The following is a 23,554-nucleotide window of genomic DNA, read 5'->3' on the forward strand; positions in this document are numbered from 1 at the left end:
GGGTTTGGGGTTTCTTGATTAATTGACAAGTGACATTACCACAATGCTACCTCCCCAATGATAAATCAACAACTGCTGCCCTTTGCTGTAATTCATTGCTCAGAAACCACAATGTTACCTTTTGGAGAACCGCGACAGGGTTCTGTAAATACAGAACTTACAGTCACAATATCTTTTTTTTCCAGATTCACCAACCAATTGGTAGCATTAATAGCCAAAACCCTTGTCTAAGAATATTATGTGAAGTTTTGGTCTCCTTATCTGAGGAAAGACCTGCTGGCAGTGGAGGCAGTAAGTTGACCAGATTGACTCCTGGAATGGCAAAACTGATGGGAGAATGGTTCAGATAGGACTATATTGATTGGAGTTTAAAAGTGTGCCTGTGTGGGGGGTGGTGGTGATAGGGGGACTTCTAAAAGAAACCAATAAAATTCTAACAGGACTAGACAGGGTAGAGGCAAGAAGGATGTTCTTGATGATCGGGGTGTAACCAAGGGGTTTCAGTCTAAGGATATGGGGTAGACGATTTAGGACTGAAAGAAAAAGATTCTTCACCCAGAGAGTGGTGAGCCTGTGGAATGTTCTCCAACAGAAAGCAATTGGAGGCCAAAATGATTGATTGAAGGAAGTAGAATAGTTCTTAGGGCTAAAGGGATCAAAGGGTATGGGGAGAAATCACAAACAGGATATGGGTTTGATGGGAAGCCATGATAACGTTGCATGGTGGAGCAGGTTTAGAGGGCTGAATCACTTACTCCTGCTCTCCATGTTTCTGGGTATCTGTGCAACAATCCCCCCCACTAACCTCAAGGTCAAGCACAGCTGTGAAGCTTCTAAAGCTGAACATCAGTGTGACAGTGAAAGGGAATTTCAATTTTAGCATGAAGTAGACACAGAGTTACTTTACGATGGACCGAGGTTAGAGCTCACCCTAGTGTCGTTAATGCGGATAGGACGTGCCAAGGATGGAGCAACTATCACCGTTGTCAAATTGCACAAGCTGTCTCCCAATTTAAATAAAAGACAGTAGGAGCACTTTAGAAAATAGCTCTGGAGTTTTAGTTTCTCAGATTCACTGACAGTACCGTTCACTCATTGAGTATCAAATGTCAAAGATATGTCAGACCAGTTGAAACATCTGAAATAATTGACCAATGCCATAATTGTTACACATTACTGTATCGCAGATTTTGAATCATAACATTAATACAGGAGAAAATCATTTACATTACAATCCATTTACATTATAGCTCTACCTGAGTAGAGGAAGCACCATGAAACTCTCTCGTAGGTCATATGAATGGAGATTGTTGAGTAACAGTGGGAAGGAGCAAGGGAGGAGAGAGGAAGCAGGAAGTGAAGAAGCTGGTTGAAAGGGAGGGAGATTCAAGAGGAGGCAGGGCTGATGGTGTCAGGCTGGTTAATTAGATGCATGCCATTGGCTTTAAGATGAAAGAAATGCTCTTGTACTCTAATTCCATCACAGCCAGCTCAGTCATCAGCTTGTGACCAAATTTCAGCAAAGCTTTACAGACCTCATTTGTGCCAGTCTCGCCCATTCAAAGAAAAACTATGTTCTAACCAGTGAGACACTTGTGAAAATATTAAAAAAGCTAAAGATGGAATACATACACATTACGCAAACAAACCATATAAATATCCCTTTAAATCAGAAGATTTAAAGTACATATGGTGGAAACGTGGGTGCAGATACAGCATCAAAATGGGTAGCCCAACATGCATGTGAGCTATGCAAAAACAAAATCATAATTCCCTTACATTTATTACAGAGCAGAGATACTGCATATTGCACACTCTGCTTCAGAAAGCAAATCCATGATGTTACAAACGCAAATATTATTCCCTGAACATCCCCATTAAAGGAAAGAGTCTGGATTAGTCTGAAAAAGGAAGGGCAGGAGGGTGCGGGTTTGGATTGGGATTGATGGACTGAAAGAACACTAAACCATTTTGTTTCAATGGTCTATCTCCTGCTACCACAGACACATTCTCCACTGTGCAACTTTCTCCAAAAAGAGGGCAATCAAAAAAAAACAAGAGGCATTTCAAGATTGGTGCACAAGTCTTGTAGCACAAGGGTTGTTTGTAGTAAAATGGATAAGGTGGGCACTTGCTGGATCTGAGTCAAGTGCCAGCTGCTTTGGTTGGTCCTTAAGCACTGATGCACAAAAAACACATCTCTGGACACATTCTGTGATACACAGCACGTGGGTACACCCGCTGATTCTGTTGTCTTTTAATGCTCTGCATCCATTGCATCCAAATACTTGGCTTCAATTATTCGAGGGAGGATGTAGCATCTGTGAATAAAACAACAGTTTAAGAATTGTTATGGACCACACCAGCCTCCCCTCTAGCATATTATGGATATAGCCTATGCCCTAACCTTTATATATATTTTTAAAGCAGCAAGTGTAACACACTGTCCCAAATACGATTCAATTGGTCCACCACTAAGTTTTATTCAAAACATTTTATTCTTACAGAGTTGAAATACAATAAAAAGAAGAATTGGCATAACTCTACTCAATTGAAACACTCAAGATAATGCATTATTTAATCAATAATCCTCAACTGTCCCAATATAAGCAGCATCCCATAAACACACCCTTGGCAAAGTTATTTATTATTAGCACGCGCTCCCTCTCTCCAGTCCAGTGGAAAGAAACAATTTGTCCCCCTTTTGACTTTTAAGAGGAAACTCCTTGAAGATTTCACTCTGGCTGCAGAGAATTCAAGCTTTCAGCTCCAGCCACCAGCAAAAACCAACTAACAAAGCAAAGCTAAAGTCCTTTTGGATCTGACAGAGCCTGAGCCTGACCCTGCCCTATAAACTCAGACTCCTGGAGAAACTCAGTCGGTCTGGCAGCATCTGTTGAGACAGAAACAGAGTTAACCATTTTGAGTCCACTATGACTCCCCTTCAGCTTCTGCCAGACCTACGGAGCTCCTCCAACATCCTGTGTTTATTTCAGCTTTCCAGCATCCACAGGATTTAACAGTCCTGTGCTGCTCCAATTCCCTGATTTTGTGCATCCTCCATTACCTTTGCCCCACCGCTATGTCTTCAGCCGCTAAGTCTCTCAGCTCTGCAATTCCCCTCAAATCCTTCTTTTAAAGACACCACAGTTTTTGTGTCACCAATCTGATTAGTCAAGGAAAGTACTCAATGAATGTCAGGCCACTATAAAGCTCAGGGAAACAGGGGACGTGTGCCTACGGATTCCTGAAGATAGGCAGAAGGGAGGACTGCAGTTGCTGGAAACCGGGGCTTAGATTAGAATGGTGCTGGAAAAACACAGATTCAGGCAGCATCCAAGGAGCCGGAAAATTGACTTTTCAGGCAAAAGCCCTTCATCCTCTATTCCTGATGAAGGGCTTTTGCCCAATTCGGCAATTTTCCTGCTATTTCCAAGGGCAGAAATGACTAACACAAGGGATCATAGTTTTAAGCTGGTTGGAGGAAAGTATAGAGGGAATGTCAGAGGCGGGTTCTTTACACAGTGTTGAGAGAGCATGGAATGCGTTGCCAGCAGCAGTTGTGGAGGCAGGGTCATTGGGGATATTTAAGAGACTGCTGGACATGCATATGGTCACAGAAATGTGAGGGTGCATACATGAGGATCAATGGTCAGCACAACATCGTGGGCTGAAGGGCCTGTTCTGTGCTGTACTGTTGTATGTTATATGTAATATCTATTTTGGCAATACAGAATTGATGGGCCAAAAGGCCTCTTCTGCACTATGGGATTCTAGGATAACCTTTATGGACAACTCAGTGGCTAACAACAGTCTGATGGAGTTCCTGGAGGTGGGATTTAGTGGAGACCTTTTCTCAGAGCAGACACTACTCAATGGACTGAATGCCATCAATTCCTATGCTGTAAAAGTCGAGGAAATATTTCTGGACTCTGATGAGGCTGCATCATTTTGGTCAACTATCACATGCACACACAGTGTCAGGTAATCCTGTGCCAGGGACTGCAACCTGGTCAAAGTTAAAGGCATTCACCACAGCAACTAAGTTGAAGATGATGATAAAATAAATCTTCATTGGAATAAAGTCCTTAGCCTGTATAATAAAAATACTTCTTTGTTCTATATTGTCACGTAAAAGTTACATGACTGTTCTATGTCAGAAAGAACTGAAAACCATGTAGTTGAAGAGCATCACCCTAACTTCCAGCACGAAACTGCTTTTAATGTACCCATTATTTCACATCCGAATCTCGGTCACTCACCACTCCATACTTACTGACCAACACCAGTTCATCATGGCATTGGTTTTTAATTGTCACACTGGTTTTGAAATCCTGTCCAAGGCCTCGCCCCACTCATCAACTCTAACCTCTTTTCAGTCTCACAACCTTCCAGAGAATGTCTGCATTTCTCAGGTCTCCCAAACAATCTTTCCATTCTTTCTTGAATTTTCTCCCTAAAGTGCACTTGTCTCTTTTGTTCCCTTCTCCATTTAATTTTTTCATTCATTCATGGAACGTGGACATAGCTTCGCCAGCATTTATTGCCCATCCCAACGGTGGACCCCATTGCTATGGGTCACACACACTAGCTAGAACAGGTGAGGAGGGTACATTTCCTTTTCTAAAGGTGAACCAGATGGCTTTATTTTACCGAACAAAAACATTTCAGGGTCATCATTAAACCCTTAAATTCTAGATTCTTATTGAATTCAAAATTTCAATATTTGCCATGGACCTGGGTCCCCAATACATTCCAAGTGGGGTACCACAAGGATCTATTTTAGGGCAACTGCTGTTGGTCACTCATGTAAAATACCTGGATGACCGCAAATAAGGATGGAATAGCAAATTTGCAGATGACACTATGGTTGGTAGAGTCGTGGATAGAGCCCAAAGGATGTTTCAGGTAACAGAGGGACATAGATAAACTGCAGAGCTAGGCTGAGAGGTGGCAAATTGAGTTTAGTGTGGAAGAGCAGGAGGTGATTCACTTTGGAAGGAGTAACAGGAATACAGATTATTGGGCTAATGGTAAGGTTTTTGGTAGTGTAGATGAACAGACAGATCTCGGTATCTATCTGAAAGTTGCCACCCAGGCTGAGAGTGTTGTTAAGGCGGCATATGGTGCATTAGCTTTTAGTAGAGGGATGGAGTTTCAGTGCCATTCGGGTCATGCTGCAGCTGTACGAAACCCTAGTATGGACATACTTGGAATATTACGTATAGTTCTGGTCACTGCATTATAGGAAGAATGTGGGAGCTTTGGAAAGGGTTCAGAAGAGATTTACTAGGATGCAGCCTGGTATAGAGGGAAGGTCTTAAGAGGAAAGGCTGAGGGACTGGATGCTGTTTACATGAGAGAGAAGGTTGAGAAGTGACTTAATAGAGACATATAAGACAATCAGAGGGTTGGATAGGGTGGTGAGTGAGAACCTTTTTCCTCAGATGGTGATAGTTAAAACGAGGGGACATGACTTTAAATTGAGGAGTGATAGATACAGAACAGATGTCAGAGGTAGTTTCTTAACTTAGTGTAGTAGGGGCATGGAATGCGTTGCCTGCAACAGTAGCAAACCCACCAAGTATAAGGGAATTTAAATGGTAATTGGATAGGCATATGAATGAAAACAGAATAGTGAAGATAGATGGGCTTGAGATTGGTTTCTCAGGTCAGTAAAACATCAAGACCAAAGGGCCTATACTGCGCTGTAATGTTCTACATTCTAAGATTATCTGGGTCTCTGGATTAATAAAGCAGTGGGGCTGCTCAGCCATTGCCTCTGTCAAATGCATTTATCTAAATTATATCAAACCCTTTCAAACATGTGCACAAGAATTAGTCCACAATTCAAGATTAGAGCGCAACATTAGAAGGTCCACCTGAAAAAAAAAGGACGAACCTGATGGGGACCATGGCGAGCATGATTGGGGGGAATACCATCTTCAAGTAGGGAATCGGAGCCATTCCAAAGCCACAGAGAATGGCAATCTCAATCAGCTGGAGACCAGTGAAGTAATGGATCTTCCTCTGGGGAACTCTCCTGATGTAGTGCGTAGGGGGATAAGACATCTAGAGCATATTTGAAAAGAAGACAATAATTATACAAAACACAGAGTTTCCATTCAGAATTAAATTACAGGGAGGGTGGGCGGGGAGGCTGTGGGAGAACAAGGAGGATGAGAATTGGTTGAGAAGTTTGGTTAAAAAATTCTGGTTCCTTGGAATACAAGGAATGGAAGTCATTCAGGCCTTCAGGTGACCGATAATACCACTTGCACCTCTCCCACTTTTGATCCATTTCCCTCGACAACCTTAACCAACTAAAACCTATTTCTCTCAATATGCCATACTCCTAATGATCACAGCATCCACAAGGCTTTTGGAGACAGTGGGGGTTGGAGGTGAGGCTGGGGCACAAGTGATCGAGATTTCTCCTCATGGCAAGATGCTTCCTCAAGGCCCTTGAGAAAGGCTGTAAATGTTGGGCTATCTAGTGACACCCACATGCCTAGCACGAATAAAAAGGAAGTGACAGAAATTTGGGGGAAATCTTTTTGCTCCATTTGTAAATCATTGGAATTATTTATCCCAGAGGATTGGGGATGTTCCACTGTTGAGCATATTCATGACAGAAACCAAAAGACATTGAGATACTGAAGGATTCAAGGGATATTGGATGAAGGCTGGAAGTGGAAGCAAGGTCAAGGATCAGCCATAACGTTAGTGAACGGCAGACAGATTTGAGGGGTGCATGGCCTATTCCTGCTCCAACACATTAAGTTGAAATACAGACTTTACAAAGCCCAGAAGCAGCTGGTTTACACTGAACATAAAACAGTCCAGGCCCTTTGACCCTTGACGTTGTGACCTTTTATCCTACTCTAAGATCAAACTAATCTACCTACCCTTCATTTTACTATCAACCATGTGCCTTTCCAAAAGTTGCTTAAATGTCTCCCGAATGTATCTGACACTACCACCGCTGGCAGTACATTCCATGCAGCCACCATGCTCTGTGTAAAGAACCCTCTGACATCTCCCTTAAACTTTCCTCCAATCGCCATAAAATTATGCCCCCTCATGATAGACATTTTTGCCCTGGAAAAAAGTCTGACTATTCACTATCTATGCCTCTTATTGTCATGTACACATTTATCAAGTCACCTCTCACCCTTCTTCACTCCAATGAGAAAAGCCCCAGCTCCCTCAACCTTACTTCATAAGATATGCCCTCCAGTCCAGGCAGCATCCTGGTAAATTTCCTCTGCACCCTCTCTAAAGTTTCCACATCCTTCCTATAATGAGGCAACCAGAACTGAACACAATATTCCAAGTGTGGTCTAGCCAGGGCTCTATAGAGCTGCAGCATAACCTCGTGGCCCTTAAATACAATCCCTCTGCTAATGAAAGCCAACACATCATACGCCATCTTAACAACCCTATGAACTTGGGTGACAACTTTGAGGAATCAGTGGACATGGGCCCCAAGATTTATCTGTTCCTCCACACTGCCAAGAATCCTGCCTTTAACCCTGTGATCTGCATTCAAAGTTGACCTTCCAAAATGAATCACTTCACACTTTTCCAGGTTGAACTCCATCTGCGTCTTATCAGCCCCCAGCTCTCCATCCTGTCAATGTCCCATTGCAACCTAGAACAGCCCTCCACACTATCTACAACTCCACCAACCTTCATGCCATCGGCAAACTGACTAACCCATCCTTCCACTTCCTCATCCAAGTCATTTATAAAAATCACAAAGAGCAGAGGTCCCAGAACAGATCCCTGTGGAACATCACTGGTCACCGAGCTCCAGGCTGAGTACTTCCTATCAACTACCACCCTCTGCCTTCTATGGGCCAGCCAATTCTGTATCCAGTCAGGCAAATTTCCCTGTAATGCAAGCTTCCTTACTTTCTGAATGGGCCTACTACAGGGAACCTCATCAAATGCTTTGCTAAAATCCATAGACCACATCCACCATTCTACCTTCATCAATGTGTTTTGTCACATCCTCAGAGAATTCAATAAGGCTTGGAAGGCATGACCTGCCCCTCACAAAGCCATACCGACTATTTGAACCAAACTATAGTTTTCCAACTAATCATAAATCCTGTCTCAGAATCTTCTCTAAACATTTGCCCACCATAGATGTAAGACTGACTGGTCTGTAATTCCCAGGATTATCGTTATTCCCTCTCTTGATCAAGGGAATAAAATTTGTCACCCTCCAATCATCTGGCACAATCCCAGTTGACAGTGAGGACGTAAAGTCAAGAGTGTGGTGCTGGAAAAGCACAACAGGTCAGGCAGCATCAGAGGAGCAGGAGAATCAACGTTTCGGGCAAAAACACTTCATCAAGAATGGTGCTGAGCCAAGAGGGTGGAGGGATAAATGAGACGGCGGTGAGACTGAGGTGGGAAGGTGGCAGAGAATGCGATAGGTGGATGGAGGTGGGGTGATGGTGATAGGTTGAAGAGGATGGTGGAGCGGTTAGGTGGGAAGGAAGATGGACAGGTAGGACAGGTCATGAGGACGGTGCCGAGCTGGGGAAGATTGGAACTGGGATAAAGGTGGGGAGAGGGGAAATGAGAATACTGGTGAAATCCACATTGATGGGGTTGGAGAGTCCTAAGACAGAATATGAGGCATTCTTCCTCCAGGCGTCAGGTAGTAAGGGAATGGTGATGAAGGAGGTCCAGGACCTGCATTTCCTTGGGGGAGTTGAAGTGTTCGGCCACGGGGCGGTGGGGATGGTTGGTTTGGGTGTCCCCGAGATGTTCTCTATAGGTCTCCTTCTCCCCAACGTAGATGAGACCGCATTGGGAGCAACAGATACAGTAAATGACATGTACGGAAGTGCAGGTGAATCTTTGATGGATGTGTGAGGACAACGATCATCGCCAAAGGTGCAGCAATCTCTTCCCTCACTACCTGTAGAAACCTTGGATATATCCCATCTGGCCCAGGGAACTTAGCGATCTTCATTATTTCAAAATTTTCAGCACATCTTCCTTAATATCAACCTGTTTGAGCATATCACAAATGACAAGGTCCCTCTCTGTAGTGAATACTAAAGCAAAGTATTCATTAAGGACCTCCTCTACCTCCTCCGACATCAGGCAGAAGTTCACTCCACTATCCCTGATTGACCCTACCCTCACTCTGGCCATTCTCTTGCTCCTCACATAAGTGTAGAACGCCTTGGGGTTTTCCTTAATCCTGCCTTCTGAAGCTTGTTTATGCCCTCTTCTAGTTCTCCTGATTCCATTCTTCAATTCCTTCCTCGCTAACCTTTAACCCTCTAGAACCTTGTCTGATCCTTACCTCCTCAACCTCGAGTAAGCTTCCTTCTTCCTCTTGACCCAAGTTTCCTTCACCCTACCATCCCTTCCTTGTCTCAGTGGGACAAACCTGTCCAGCACTAACAGCAAGTACTCCCTAAACAACCTCCAACGGTCTGTCATGCATTTTCCTGAGAAAATGCGCTCCCAATTTAGGCGCCCCAGTTCCTGTCTAATAGTATTGTAATTCCCCCTCCCTCAATAAATACTTTCCCATATCATTTACTACATTCATGGAGTGGGATAGGAGCAAAGGTCAGGAAATTGTGATCACTATCGCCCAAATGCTTGAATGCTTGTTTGTTTGGTTTACACTGCTTGCCCCCACTTTAGCTGCTCTTTAAACTTGCAGCATGAATTCACTAACAGCAGCTTCAAGACAACAGGGGATATGTCGTCACCCTGAATTTTTAACCGCACAGTGTTTGCAGCGCGTGTTTAACATCTCGGCCGGCTCAACAGCCTAGGTAGCAACTGGGGCATGCAGAAAGGAACCACCTCCTGGAGTAGCCAGGATCCCTTACCATCGAGAGCATGAGTACTGTTGTTTCAATCACACCATGAAGCTAAGGGTGAATATTCACTCTACAATCTATATTTCGATCTGAAAGGATTGCTAAACACAGATATAAAAAAGGAAATTATAACAAGGCTCATTACAAAAGATTGATTGTTTTAAAAGAATATACGATAAAAGGCAACGCATGTTTGTGGAAGAAAATTTTAATGCCTTACACAGACTTCCCAAAATTATAAAAAGCCGATTCCATAAATCTGACTCGGTTATTTGCAGAGTTTAGAAAGTGTAACTAATTGATTTCCAATTCCTATTTCTCTTACTCCGTTAAAATCAATATCTGCTCTTACACACTGGTGTCCCAGTAAGCATGCAGCAGGTTATTGACTGCAATGTTTCCCCCTTTCTTCCAGTTAAAACTATTACCGATACCAAAACTAGCAATTTGGCGGCACGGTGGCACAGTGGTTAGCACTGCTGCCTCACAGCGCCAGGGACCTGGGTTCAATTCCTGCCTCAGGCGACTGACTGTGTGGAGTTTGCATGTTCTCCCCGTGTCTGCGTGGGTTTCCTCCGGGTGCTCCGGTTTCCTCCCACAGTCACAAAGATGTGCGGGTTAGGTGAATTGGCCATGCTAAATTGCCCGTAGTGTTAGGTAAGGGGTATATGTATGGGTGGGTTGCGCTTCGGCGGGTCGGTGTAGACTTGTTGGGCCGAAGGGCCTGTTTCCACACTGTAAGTAATCTAATCGAGACCCTTGAACAAATCAAGATGCTTTACGGGTACTAAATGGGGATAAAGGTTAGCAGAGCGGAAAATGTGTTGCTGGAAAAGCACAGCAGGTCAGGCAGCATCCAAGGAGCAGGAGGATTGACGTTTTGGGCATGAAACCTTCTTCAGGCTCATGCCCGAAACGTCGATTCTCCTGCTCCTTGGATACTGCCTGACCTGCTACGCTTTTCCAGCAACACATTTTCCGCTCTGATCTCCAGCATCTGTAGTCCTCACTTTCTCCATAAAGGTTAGCAGGTCAGGGCAAATTCCTTTCATCCCAAATGTTGCTCTGCAGCGGCCATTTGCAACTTTACCTGCTCTTTGAACAGAAGGGCCAAACGCTCAAAAAACTGGCACCCATCGATGGAGGTCACGGAGACGTAGAGGAACAAGCCGTATAGGACAGGTTTTGGAATCCATTGCAGAGGGATGGGCAACATCAGAAGCGAGATCCCCACCAGTATGTGGGCCACAAGAGCAGACACTCGGGTCTCCCTTACACGAACAATCCTGCGAGAGATAAAAGAGGGAACAGGGAAGGAAACCAAAAAACAAACAAGTTAGGCACTATTGTGGATGCAGACAAGCTTTTTACTCTTTGAACATGTTTGGCCTCATTTAAAAAGAAAATAAAAACTCTTGAATAAACTCTCCTGTAATTTAGTCATCTGCTTGCCTGCTCTGATTGGACATTCCTTTAGTCAGGGTATGTAAACAATGTAAATGACTTACTGGGCAAAACTAGCTTTGTTTTTAAAACTCACAACCGACGCTCTTTCTCATTTCTTTTTCTCTGGTATATGGACATTGTTGGCTAATTTGTTACTCATCTCTAATTGCCCTTGAATCAGAGCATCTTGTTTGGCTGTTTCAAAGGACTGTTGAGAATCTGTCATATTGCTGTGGGTCGACAGTCACATGTAGACCATATAACAATGACAGATCTGCTTCACAGAGGGAAAAAGATGGGATTTTGCAACCATCATTGATAGTTTCACACAAAAAACATATCAATCGGGGTAGGGGTAGGCCGTTCAGCCACTCAAGCTGGCTCTGCCATTCAAGAAGATCATTGCTGACCTGGTTGTAATCTCAGATCCAACTGTTTCGAACAGTTCTGAAGAAATGTCACTGGACTGGAAACACTAATTTGGCTTTCTCTCTACACCTGCTGAGTTTCTTCGGCAGTTTGCGTGTCACGGGACAGATCTTGTTCTGATTTAGTCCTGATCCCCCAATAATGTGACATCACCAACACACGGCCTTTCCAAAACACCGACAGGAGAGGATTTGCTCAGCTCATGCTTGAGGAAGTTATCAAATATTGTCAGCAGGCCACGCCCATGCGAGACAGCAAGGATGGGAAGCAACTGAGCCGATCAGAGAATGGATTGTGTGTTGGGGACTGCGGACATTGTTTCATTATTTAGTTGGGAGAACAATTTATTTCTCTAATAAGAGATGTTGTGGAACAGGCCTAACACTGTACCTTAGCCACAGCGCATGTTAGCAATAAAGTGGGCTCAAGCGCACTTCTGTAGAAATTATGTCAGGTACTATATTTTATAACAGTGACTGCACATCAGAAAGTAATTCACTCTGAACTGCTTTCAGGCAGTGTGCCACAATCAATGCATATAAAGACTGTTTAATTCAATTTATAATGATATTCCACCAATAGATTAGTCATACAATCTCCTGTCTCTGAGTTTATCAAGGCACAAAATTTATATCTTTACTGCTCCCAGTTTGCATGAAAACATCAAAATTGCTGATGCTAACAAAAGCTGATGTGATCATTTATAAGGCTACGAACAACTCCCTTGGAACATGCATGCCCCTAAAAATGTAGAAATGAGCCTCTGGCCTATTGTGAGGGTAAGGAGGCCATGTGTGCTTGGAAATCTTTGACCTGGAAGACAACAGGACAGCAACGTTTAAAAATGATGGAGAAGTGGTCGTGATTAATCCAGAATTATTTGTGCCTTCCTTCAGCTCAGCTGATAGACCTCCTTAAAAAGATTGAAGTGAGGTTTAACCCATTCGGGAATATGGCTTATTGAAGTCTTCGGATCCACAGCTTTTAGCTGGGACAAGGCAACAGGCAATCATTCAACAACCATCTACATCTTAAATTTGTTGTAGATGGAAATTTGAACCAAGTCTCTAACTGACTTTACAGCTAGACATACCCCATCAGGAGAGATGACCCAGAGACCTAACCATTACTGTTCCCCTGAACACTTCTTCCATTACTGTTTATGGATCCTCAATGGCGTTCACTGAAAAGGTTTGATTTTTTCATGACCGGTTTACCTAAAGGAACTGGTTTCATTCCTCACACCTCTGAATCACCTCATCTATTCTTTTCCTCATTTTAAAAAACAACTTTTCAAAGCGAATTCCTGCTCTGTAGGTGGAACATACCGACCTTCAAAACCACACATTATACCCTCGAGCCTTACCAAAGCATGTTGCTTTATTGTCACCATCCAAGAGTATACGATCCATAAAGCGTTGGGAAACACCTGACCAGGTCCTAGGGGTTTATCTACCTTAATGCACTTTAAAGAATTCCACCACCTCATCTTCTGTAATATGAACTCTTTTCAAGACCTCACTGTTTATTTCCCTAAGTTCCCTAGCTTCTGTGTCCTTCTCCACAGTAAATATTGATGCAAAATTTTCATTACGAATCTCACCCATCGCCTGTAGTTCCACACATAGGTGGCCATATTGATGGTACCCTATTCTCTTCCTAGCTACCCTTAATGTACTCATAGAATCTCTTTGGATTCTCCAGAACTATTTGTCAAAGCTATATCATATCCCTTTTTGTCTTCTTGATTTCCCTCGAGTATATCCCTACTGCCTTCATCTAGGGTCACTTAATCCCTGCTGTCTGTACCTAACATATGCATCCTTCTTTCTCTTGACCAGAGGCTCAATTTCTCTAGTCATCCAGCTTTCCCTACACTGACTAGCCTTGCCCTTCACACTAACAGGAACATATTGTCTCTGAACTCTCGTTATCTCATTTTTAAAAGCCTCTCACTACCCAACCATCCTGTTAACTTCAAATAGCCTTCCCCAATCAACTTCTGAGTGTTCCTATCTAATACTCAGAATTGCCCATACTCCAATTTAGAACAATAACTTTTTGATCAGTTCTATCTTTCCCATACTATTTTAAAACTAACAGAATTATGATTACTTGTCCCAAAGTGCTCCTCCACTGACACCTCAATCACTTGTAAAGAACAAAACAGCGCAGGAACAGACCCGCCAGCCCTCCAAGCCTGTGCCGACACATTTTGCCCTTCCATACTAAAACTGTCTTCCTTACAGGAGCTGTACCCCTCTATTCCCTTCCTGTTCATGTATTTCTCCAGGTGCTTCTTGATGCTGCTATTGTGTCTGCTTCCACCACCTCCTCTGACAGCATGTTCCAGGCACTCACCACCCTTTGCATGTAAAACCTCCCGCACGCATCTCTTTAAACGTCCCCCCCTTTGCACTTTGAACCTGTGTCCCCTAGTAATTGACCCCTCCACCCTCCCACTTTCTCCCAGGCTTCATACTTTCCATCTCAGTGAGCCAAGTTCACTTTTAATCATTGTAAACAAAAGACACGGTCAGTGTTGGAAACACCTTTGATGTAATGGTTTTAATTGGGACCTTAAAACCAGGTTTGGATAATCCAGGTTTGTCTGTATAGTATTCCCACAGATATCTGAGATCACCTTATATATCTGCTTCTCAATTTCTGACTATTGGGGGCCTGTAATACAAGGTGATCATCCCTTTTTTTTATTTCTCAGTTACACCCATATAATGTCACCAGAAGATCTCCCAGGAATATTGACCCTAAGTACAGCCGTTATGTTATCCCTAACCAAAACACCACTCCCCCTTCTCCCTTGCTATCCTTCCTATAGCATCTACACCTGGAACATTAAGCTGCTAGTCCTGTCCATCTCTGAGCCACGTTTCTGAACTAGGTTTGATAGCCCAGTCCCATGTTCCCAACAATGCCCTAAATTCATCTAGCTTCCTGTCAGGCCTCGCATTGAAGTAAATGCAGTTTAATTTATCAGTCTTATCAATGCCAAGCTCCTCTGCCTTGACCATTTAGGCTGCTCCCCCTTATCCACTGTACCAGCCTCGGCCTTTTCTCACTAGTGCTTTGGTTCCTCCCCTCTTCTTAGTTTAATGCCTCCCAAGTAGCACAAGCAAATCTCCCCACCATGATATTGGTCCCCTTCCAATTCAAGTGGAGCCAATCCTTCTTGTACAGGTTACTTCTACCTCTGAAGAGATCCCAGCTATACCAGCTCAGCCACACTTATCTCTGCCCTACTCTCACTAGTGTGTGGCACTTGAAGCAATCCAGATATTCCTCACCTTGAGAATCTACTTTCTAACCTCCTGCCTAATCTCTTACATTCTCTCTGCAGAACTTCATCCCTTTCCCTACCTATGGCATTGGAACAAACGTGCACAATGACCTTCTGCTGGTCACTCTCCCTTTTCAGAATATTCTGTACCCTCTCCTCGATCTGAGCACCAGGGAGGCCAACACACCATCCTAACGTCTCGCTGATAGCCACAGAAATGTCCTGTTCCCCTGACAAGAGGGGCAGTCCCCTATTAAAACTGATTGCTTGAAACCTGACATATCCCTTATTACAGTGGAAAGAGTTCACAGTACCATAAACCTGTCTGTCAGTGTGACGTTCCCCTGAGAGGCTATTCCCCTTCAGTATTCAAACAGCATACCTGTTTGAGATGTGGATACCGACAGGAGTGTCCTGCACTAGCTGCCTCCCTCTCCTATCATTCCTGGGTGTAACCTATCTACCTGATGTATCTGCCGTTTCTCTAGCTTCCTGAAATTGCCATCCATCACACCCCCTTGCACTTGTAATCTCCTCTAACTGGCTCTCCAAACGATCCAAGCGACCTGATAGGATTTGCAACCAAGCATGCTTCCTGGAGACAGTTTCCAGAAACATTCAAATTCTTTCTGATCTCCCACATCTGACAGGAAGAGTACATCACCTTACTAAAAGCCATTTCTGCCCCTTTAACAATCTCCAGATCCAAAATAATCTAAAACCAAATATAATACACTTCTGCTTAATTCTTCAGGCTCTCCTCATAACTGACATATCTCATTCTTAGAAATGTTCTGGTAAATTTGTGCACTGTCCTCAATGTATTTGCATCTTTCCTATTTTGTTGGGCCCAGAGACAGTACCAAATATGTCAGCTGAGTTCTAACAACTGCCTTGTAGACTTTTAACTTGCCCACTTTTATTTTATTAAGTTTACAAAATTGGCTCAAAAGATATAACACATCAGAGACACACATTAACTAATGACAAGAGGAGGTCAAAGAGCTCTGTTAACTTACACCTCATGCAAATGCCCGTTGTCCACCCTCTGCTCTACGCAGGCCAGTGCACGGACATGCAATGGAGAATGGGGGAAGGCAGAGTGTACCCATGGTAACCCAAAAATAGATAGGGCAATGTTGATTATGCCCACGAGAAAGATATCCCAGTGATAACCTGTGCCTTTTACTAGCCTGAAAAGAGAAAAGTTGAAGCGGGTAAGTTAGCAGTCAGTGACTTAACACATACAGGCAACAAAAGAGGATACCGGTGAGGGAAGGCAACTCCCCAAGCCTCATGACATCAAATATTTATATAACATTTAATATATTAAAATATCTGTAAGCATGCCACAGTTAACCAAAACCACAATGCAAAGAGACAGAGATAAGATGACAAAGGTTCGGGGGGGTGAACTACAGAATTTAGGCTACAGGTAGGTCATTTCAATTGCCAATGGCCAAGTGCTTAAAGTCAAGGAAATTTAAAAGGAGTGCAGAATTATAGGAGTGTCGGCTTCTCCCAAGATTGTCGGGTTGGTGCAGATTATAGAGGTTGGAGGAGCAAAGCCATGGAAGTATATGGAGGAGAAACTGCAGAACTTGGAGGCAACTGAGGGATCTAAGGGCCTTAGTACATGAGTCCCAAGAAGTTAATGTGCACGTGTAGCAAGTTATAAGGCAGGTTGTCATTCAGTGCAAGGTACATGGGACCTTTCCTTAGTTATACAGGGCATGGCAAAAACCACTTTTCATGGACAGTTTGACCATTTTATTTACGAACATAATTTCTATTACAAGCAGAAGAATAGATTCACTCGACTAAATCCTGGGATGAGATGCTTGTCGTGTCTTTACCTCAGATGGCTGTGGAGACTGAGTCCTTAAAAATATTCAAGGAAGAGAAAGATAAATGTTTAGACACTAAATGCATCAAGGGGTATCGAGAGAAAGGGGAATATGGTATTGACATAGAAGATCATCTATGATCATGTTGAATGCTGAAGCAATTTATTATAAATCCCTTCAGCATCTCTTCGCAGCCTGAACATTGTGCCTATTCTTCAAACACCCAATTCCAGGAAAAATGTTCTGTTTGCAGCATCACTGACATTTTGGACAGTGCATTAGATTAGATTCCCTACAGTGTGGAAACAGGTCCTTTGGCCCAACAAGTCCACACCGACCCTCCGAAGAGCAACCCACCCAGACCCATTCCCTTACATTTACTCCTGACTGATGCACCTAACACTACAGGCAACTTAGCATGGCCAATTCACCTGACCTGCACATCTTTGGACTGTGGGAGGAAACCGGAGCACCCGGAGGAAACCCACGCAGACATTGGAAGAATGTGCAAACTCCACACAGACGAGGTGGGAATTGAACCCAGGTCCCTGGTGCTGTGAGGCAGCAGTGCTAACCACTGAGCCACCTTGAAGGGTAATATTTAAGGTAATTGTGAAAATGAGCTCAGAGAGATGCACAGGTAACTTTCAAAAAGGATTATGAAAGCAGATGTAGCAAGGTGAAGATAGTGCCTCTCTGAGCACAATGGGTCCGAGTCATCCAGCACTGATGGACGGAGATGGAGACTGAGCAGAGTCGAGAGAATGAAAAGCGTGAGCTAGGAAACAAGGCTGGAGGAGATTGGACTGAGTGCATAAGACTAGTTGATTTAGGAAAGTTTGTTAACATCTTACCTGTTTTGAGGGGCGTTTGTTAATGACATCACAATGTTCTGTTCCAAGTAGAAGAGCATTGAGAGAAGAAAGCCCAAACCCATCCCACCAAATATTGCTCCAATAGAGAGGAGGTGAAATGGGGCCAGGTTGAATAAACCACTATGGGGATTATAACTAAATGAAGCAACTGGAAAATAGAAATAAAAGTAAATGTTAGAAATGGTCAGCATTAACACAATCACATGAATAATAACAAAACCTCTATGTACAGCTATTGAAACAATAACCCAAATTGTTGCATTCACAATGTTTAAAACACCCGATGAGCTGTACATAATGTACTATATTTAAGAGAATTTGCAGCTAAAATTCTTTGAACAAATATTTTAAGGCATTGAAGAGCCTTTAGTTGTGCACATCAACCCTGCTGAATCCTCCTTCCTGTTGGGTTCAATCGTAAGGCCATCAACCAGTCCTTACCAAAAAGTGTCATGGAAGTTTAGGCTTTTCATCTTGCACTCACCAGGACCAAACTGTAGGAAACAGACTTTATAAATTGGCATGTACATCTTGAGAGGAGCATGCATATTGGCATGATAGCTGTTAACTGTCAATCTTATTTCTCAGACCATGCAAGCAGACTCTCAATGGTTAGGGTGTTGCCATAGGAATGCAGCAGAGATTGACAGTGAAAAGAGAAAGAGAGAAGAGAGAGAGATGCACTCTCGGACCCCTTTCCATTTTAATAATAAAAAGATGCAATCATGTACAAATTCCTTTTGCTGGAATAAAACAAGGTCCTGTGCATTAATATGTAGCTTCTAATGTGTGCAAAAGTATTACACTAAGAGCCTGGCTGATGATTTTAAGCTGGTTTCCAGTCTAACTCTTAGAACAGCCTAGAGTATTCAATAAATGATTCCTAATAGCGGAATCTTTGCTGAGGCTCACAGGCATGGGTAGATTCAGCATGGTCAGTGCCATGTGCTGTTTGATGTTTTTCCTACTACACAAGACAGGAATGTAATCGGAGTTTCAGGCTAGTGCAATACCCGGTATGAGGCAGACGATATCAATCAACACGTTCTATTGACCGTTCACAGTAGGCAGCATGCTAAATTAGGCTCAACCAACCCACACCTGAGAGTCTCAGCAAAGTATGTCCACAATGAGATACGATTCTGCTTTTGGAAATCATTTCTTAACCCAGATTGTGCTAAGAGTTACACCAGCAACCAGTGTAACATCATCAGTCAGGCCCACACTGTGATACATTTTTCAAACGATCGAAGCTGCATATGTTCATGCATGGGACCTAGTTTTACATTTATAAGAGAAATTAGCAGATGTTGTGCCTTTTCCATAGAGGAAATAAAGGGTTAATCCACCTCAGAATTCCCCAGCAACACACTGACCAATCAGAATCCATCTGCCTGGCCTGAGAATTAAGATGGACAGTTAACTGTTCTTGCTGCATCTCCAGGTCAATAACAGTCCAACCTATCAGCAGCCTCTTCTGATGCTGTATAAATCAGATACCACTTCTGTTAAGCCTGTTTCTTGCATCCCAGTGTCAATGAGCATAAAATGAAAAGCTTTAGCTTCTTGACTCCTTTCCACCATGTTTAAGAGTTTAATACCAAACAATTATACAAATTAATCACATGGTCAGTGTTAGAAGAACAGAAAACTCTTAAAAGGCTGGAAGAGACAAGTCTGTCCTGTTGTACTACCAGTTCTAATTTGAAGTTTTACTCTTGAAGATACAACTTGCATTTATATGTTGTTTTTAACATTGTAAAATGTCCCAAGATGCTACACAGAAAAATTTGACAAATCCACTCAAGAAAAGCCTTAGGCCGTGGGGTCATTCTTAAAGCAGCATCTTATACTGATGCATTTGGTGGCATATTCTTGGCAATGGAGTCGAGAACGAACAAATGTCAAGTTCTTTTGTCCTTCTAGCATTATCAAAGAGCCCTAGTTATCAGTGTTGGAAGTCTTCTGATCCCAGCCAGGATAACCCATACTCTTCTTCAGGATTTCCCATGACCTAAATTCACTACCACAAGGCTACAGATGATGAGAAAAATCCCAACCATTGGCTGGTTACTTATCGGTGTCCTGAGAGCGGGACAATGACGACAACATTAGCTCTGCAAAGCCACTGGAATCTGGATGCACTTATCAAATTTATAGCAATGCACATAAATGGTGGAGAATGAAGCAGAGGCACTTGGAGAAGCAAGTCCAGAGCTGAGGCAGGTAAGAGGGATCGTCACGAGTGAACCAAAGATGCAGTGAAGGTTAGAAATGAATACCAAGTGTTGAAGGGCTGGACAAGATGTCAGAGAGCTCTCGTCATACCCTTGGAAATAGGATGAGGTTAGAAGTGCGAACAAACCACTATAGAAAATAGCAATCTATGATGTAGAAATGAAGGGGTTCTGCGATTGCTTGGGCAGCCGTCACAACAATATTTGATGAGTACAGTCTTTTCCCGATACATTCCACAGACTACTTCTGGGAACAATCATCGACAAATCTTCATGTGTACAAATGGTCTTGTTCACATCCTTCTTCAGTCAGAAATCCTGACTCAGTATAAACACTCACTTCAAAATCCAAAGGGTATGGGATCAACTTTCACACCGAGGTGATCTGGTAACATCCCCAAGTTCCAAACTGAGGGAATGATTTTCTTTCCCATCCCCAACAGCATCCCTTTAACTTCTGTAATGGATACTATTTTTAGCTTGCTTATTCTGTACTTCTGAAACTCTGCTTTTGCAAGTGCTAGCAATGATCATGGTGATTGTGATAAATTCCCAATGATCATGCACTGAGCAAGTGACCATTGACACAAAATAACTCCATGATTAACCAGCATCCATGTCAACCAGTTGATGCTGGGCTTCAACTAGTGCTCTTTTCCCGTGACATGGAGTTGTCTGTGTTGGACTGGGGTAGACAAAGTTAAAAATCAGATTAGAGTGGTGCTGGAAAAGCACAGGAGGTCAGGCAGCATCCAAGGAGCAGGAAAATCAATGTTTCGGGCAAAAGCCCTTCACCAGACTTTGTTTTTACCAAAGTTAAAAATCACACAACACCAGGTTATAATCCAACAGGTCCAAATAAACCAGTTAGACTATAATCTTGTGTTGTAATTTGTAACTCTTTTCCTGTAACACTTCTGTCAGGCAGAAAATACAGAAGCTTGAACACATGCACCAGCAGGTACAGGAACAGCTTCTTCCCTGCGTTAAGATTGAAGAATGGACTCTCTAACTTCAAATAATGTTGATTTTGATTTGTGCACCTTCTGAGCAGTGTAACTTGTATCTCTTGTTCTAACTAAGCACCCTATCATCTGCATGTCCTTGTTTGCTATGATCTGCTCACAAAACAAAATAAAAACTGTACTTAGGTACACATGACTACAATAAATCAAAATCTAAAGAGAGACTCCCCCAGCTTCTGCGCACTTTTCTGACTTGTTTCTCCTTCAATAGCACTCAGCTCCCATTCTGACTTTTATCAAAAGCAAGTAGGTTGAGCAATGAGGTGGTGTGACCTGAAAGAATTGGAGTCCAATGAAAATCTTGAAATTCTTCCAAAAGTCATTTCTTTTTGCCTGTTGAATTCAGTCTCCCATTTCCACCACTTATGCTCGATTGTGCTATGTTCGGTTCTCCAGTCAAAATTCCATATTCATGGTACAATCCCTTTTAATTTCAAACAAACTCTGCCTAACTCTTTCATTGCTAGAGATAGCTCAAGACATCTCTTTATCCTCTGTACCATTGGTTTCTCCCACCTCCCATGCATCACTCTGCCCCTACCACTTGTCTTCCCCCTCCAGTTCAATGGAGGTCTTCAACAATCTTACTGAAGCCATAAATCTTTATACCTTGACAATAAATGCACACTAATAACTTCTGAAGATTAGCCAAACGCAACCATGTGGCAAATTACTTCAAGAAAAGGATCAAGAGAGCACACAAGAATGACAGCAAGTGAGAGAGCGAGAATGCAGGCCAAAGAATGGGATGAAATGATCCAACAGAATAGAGTCAAACAGAACAATTTCAGAACAAAACTAAAAATAATACAGGTTTCATGAGGTAAATGAATGAACGTACCCTTTATATCTCTAAAAAGGTATGATCCCACAAATGAAAACACCACCACAGATATTGGCAAGGCACAATCAGACAGGGTTTCTCGGACCCTGGCATGTAGAAAAGGGCTGTAAAAAGAATAACATTTTGAAAAGTACACCCAAGTGAAATAAAGTTGGATGGAAAAAATTACAAATCAGCCAATATTGTTTGCTGGCAAGACTAGACTCAACAGAATCAGCCGAAACATTAGACAGTGACGTTAAAACTGGCAGAGTGGTTCAATAGTACACTAAATATTTATTTAATGTCTCATCTCTCTTAAGGTTAGTTGCTAGAACATTTCCAATAATTATATTGATTTCTTACAATAAAAAAAACATTTAGGGCTATATTTCAGGAGTCACTGCAGACACGATGTGCGTAACTGGCTTAAGAGGAACCAGTGACTGGACTGATAGTCACCTCGGAACCTGCTGTAAACTCGCTGGTTCAGACTAATTGCTAGGATTAGACAAAGACTCTATCATCATTGTTGAGTTTTGAAGGCAAGTCAAAATGGATGCACGAGAAATTACTGATGGTAAAATATCAAGCATTCCCAGTTAACAACACAACTGAGCATCAAAGTGTCTCCTAGGTCAGCTGTATTCAAATGAAAATATATGCCTTATAATCAGTTCTCGCCTACACAGCAGAGAAATGCTTCACAAGTTACTGAATGAATGGGCAAGACTATAAAGCTGCAGGATTTGCGTAGAGAGTTAATGGGTAAGAAGTTAGGCTTGAGTAATTAAAGAACATAGAACAGAAGAGCACAGGTATGAGTCCTTTGGGGGTCAAATTAAACTAATCCCTTCAGCCAGCCCTTGGTCCATAAGCCTTCATTCCTTGAATTTTATATGTTTATTAAAATCCCTTCAAATGCCCAATCTGCCCCCACCCTTGGCAGCACGTTCCAGACTCCTACTGATCGGTGTAAAAACCTTTTACACCATCTCCTTTGAACTTTCCCTCTCTCATCTTAAATGTATTAGATATTTCAACTCCTGGGAAAAGATTCTGTCAACCATATCTATGCATCTCATAATTTTATAGACTCCTATCAAGTTTCCTCTCAGCCTCCACCTCACTCAAGAAAACCACTATAATTATGGTACACAAGGACTAAAATCCAAGACAGGCAATCTAGTGAATCACAGAATCTTACCCAGAACAGTAGACAGCAAAGTTTTTCAGCTCATCACACTTATGCTAATTTTGTGCTGGAGTTAGCCAACTAATCTCACTCTCTTATATTTTCCTCACATTCCAGAGTAAGAATAGTCCCTTCAAGTGTTTAAAGAATTAGCTTTAGAACATAATACAATATGCTTCTACCATCCTTTCAGGCAGCACATTCCAGATCTTAATGCACAAGAAAAATGTCTGGTATCACCTCTGTGCTCTTTTGCCAATCACCTTAAACTTTGTGAGCTCTGGCTGCTGAACCTGCTGCCAATGGAGAAAAAGGTTCTCCCCTCCCTACTTCTTCATTTCCAACCAGCTGCTCCAAGTCTTCAGAACCAAAGTCAGTCATTCCTCAGACCCATTTATTAATTCCTTCTGCATCTTCTCAAAAATATTGACAAGATTCCTAAAGTGTAGTGTCCAGTTCTGATAATACGCTAGTTGAGTCTTACAAGCCTGTTTTTAAAAAGTGTAGCGTAGCTTA

General features: G+C 42.6%; 1 protein-coding gene across 1 annotated transcript in view; it reads right to left on the reverse strand.

Annotated features, from left to right (window-relative positions):
• Positions 1–1,189: 1,189 nt before the first annotated feature.
• The window catches only part of slc4a11 (solute carrier family 4 member 11), a 104,071-nt gene continuing 81,706 nt past the window's right edge, over positions 1,190–23,554 (reverse strand). The window contains exons 12-17 of the mRNA XM_060833250.1: positions 21,862–21,968; positions 17,738–17,906; positions 16,056–16,229; positions 10,954–11,149; positions 5,903–6,072; positions 1,190–2,321 (exon numbers count right to left, since the gene is read on the reverse strand). Of these exons, the coding sequence (XP_060689233.1) occupies positions 2,258–2,321; positions 5,903–6,072; positions 10,954–11,149; positions 16,056–16,229; positions 17,738–17,906; positions 21,862–21,968 (880 nt within the window). The 3' untranslated portion in view covers positions 1,190–2,257. The remainder of the gene's footprint in view (positions 2,322–5,902; positions 6,073–10,953; positions 11,150–16,055; positions 16,230–17,737; positions 17,907–21,861; positions 21,969–23,554) is intronic.

The sequence above is a fragment of the Hemiscyllium ocellatum genome, chromosome 1, assembly GCF_020745735.1.
Source record: "Hemiscyllium ocellatum isolate sHemOce1 chromosome 1, sHemOce1.pat.X.cur, whole genome shotgun sequence".
NCBI classification, from domain to species: domain Eukaryota; kingdom Metazoa; phylum Chordata; class Chondrichthyes; order Orectolobiformes; family Hemiscylliidae; genus Hemiscyllium; species Hemiscyllium ocellatum.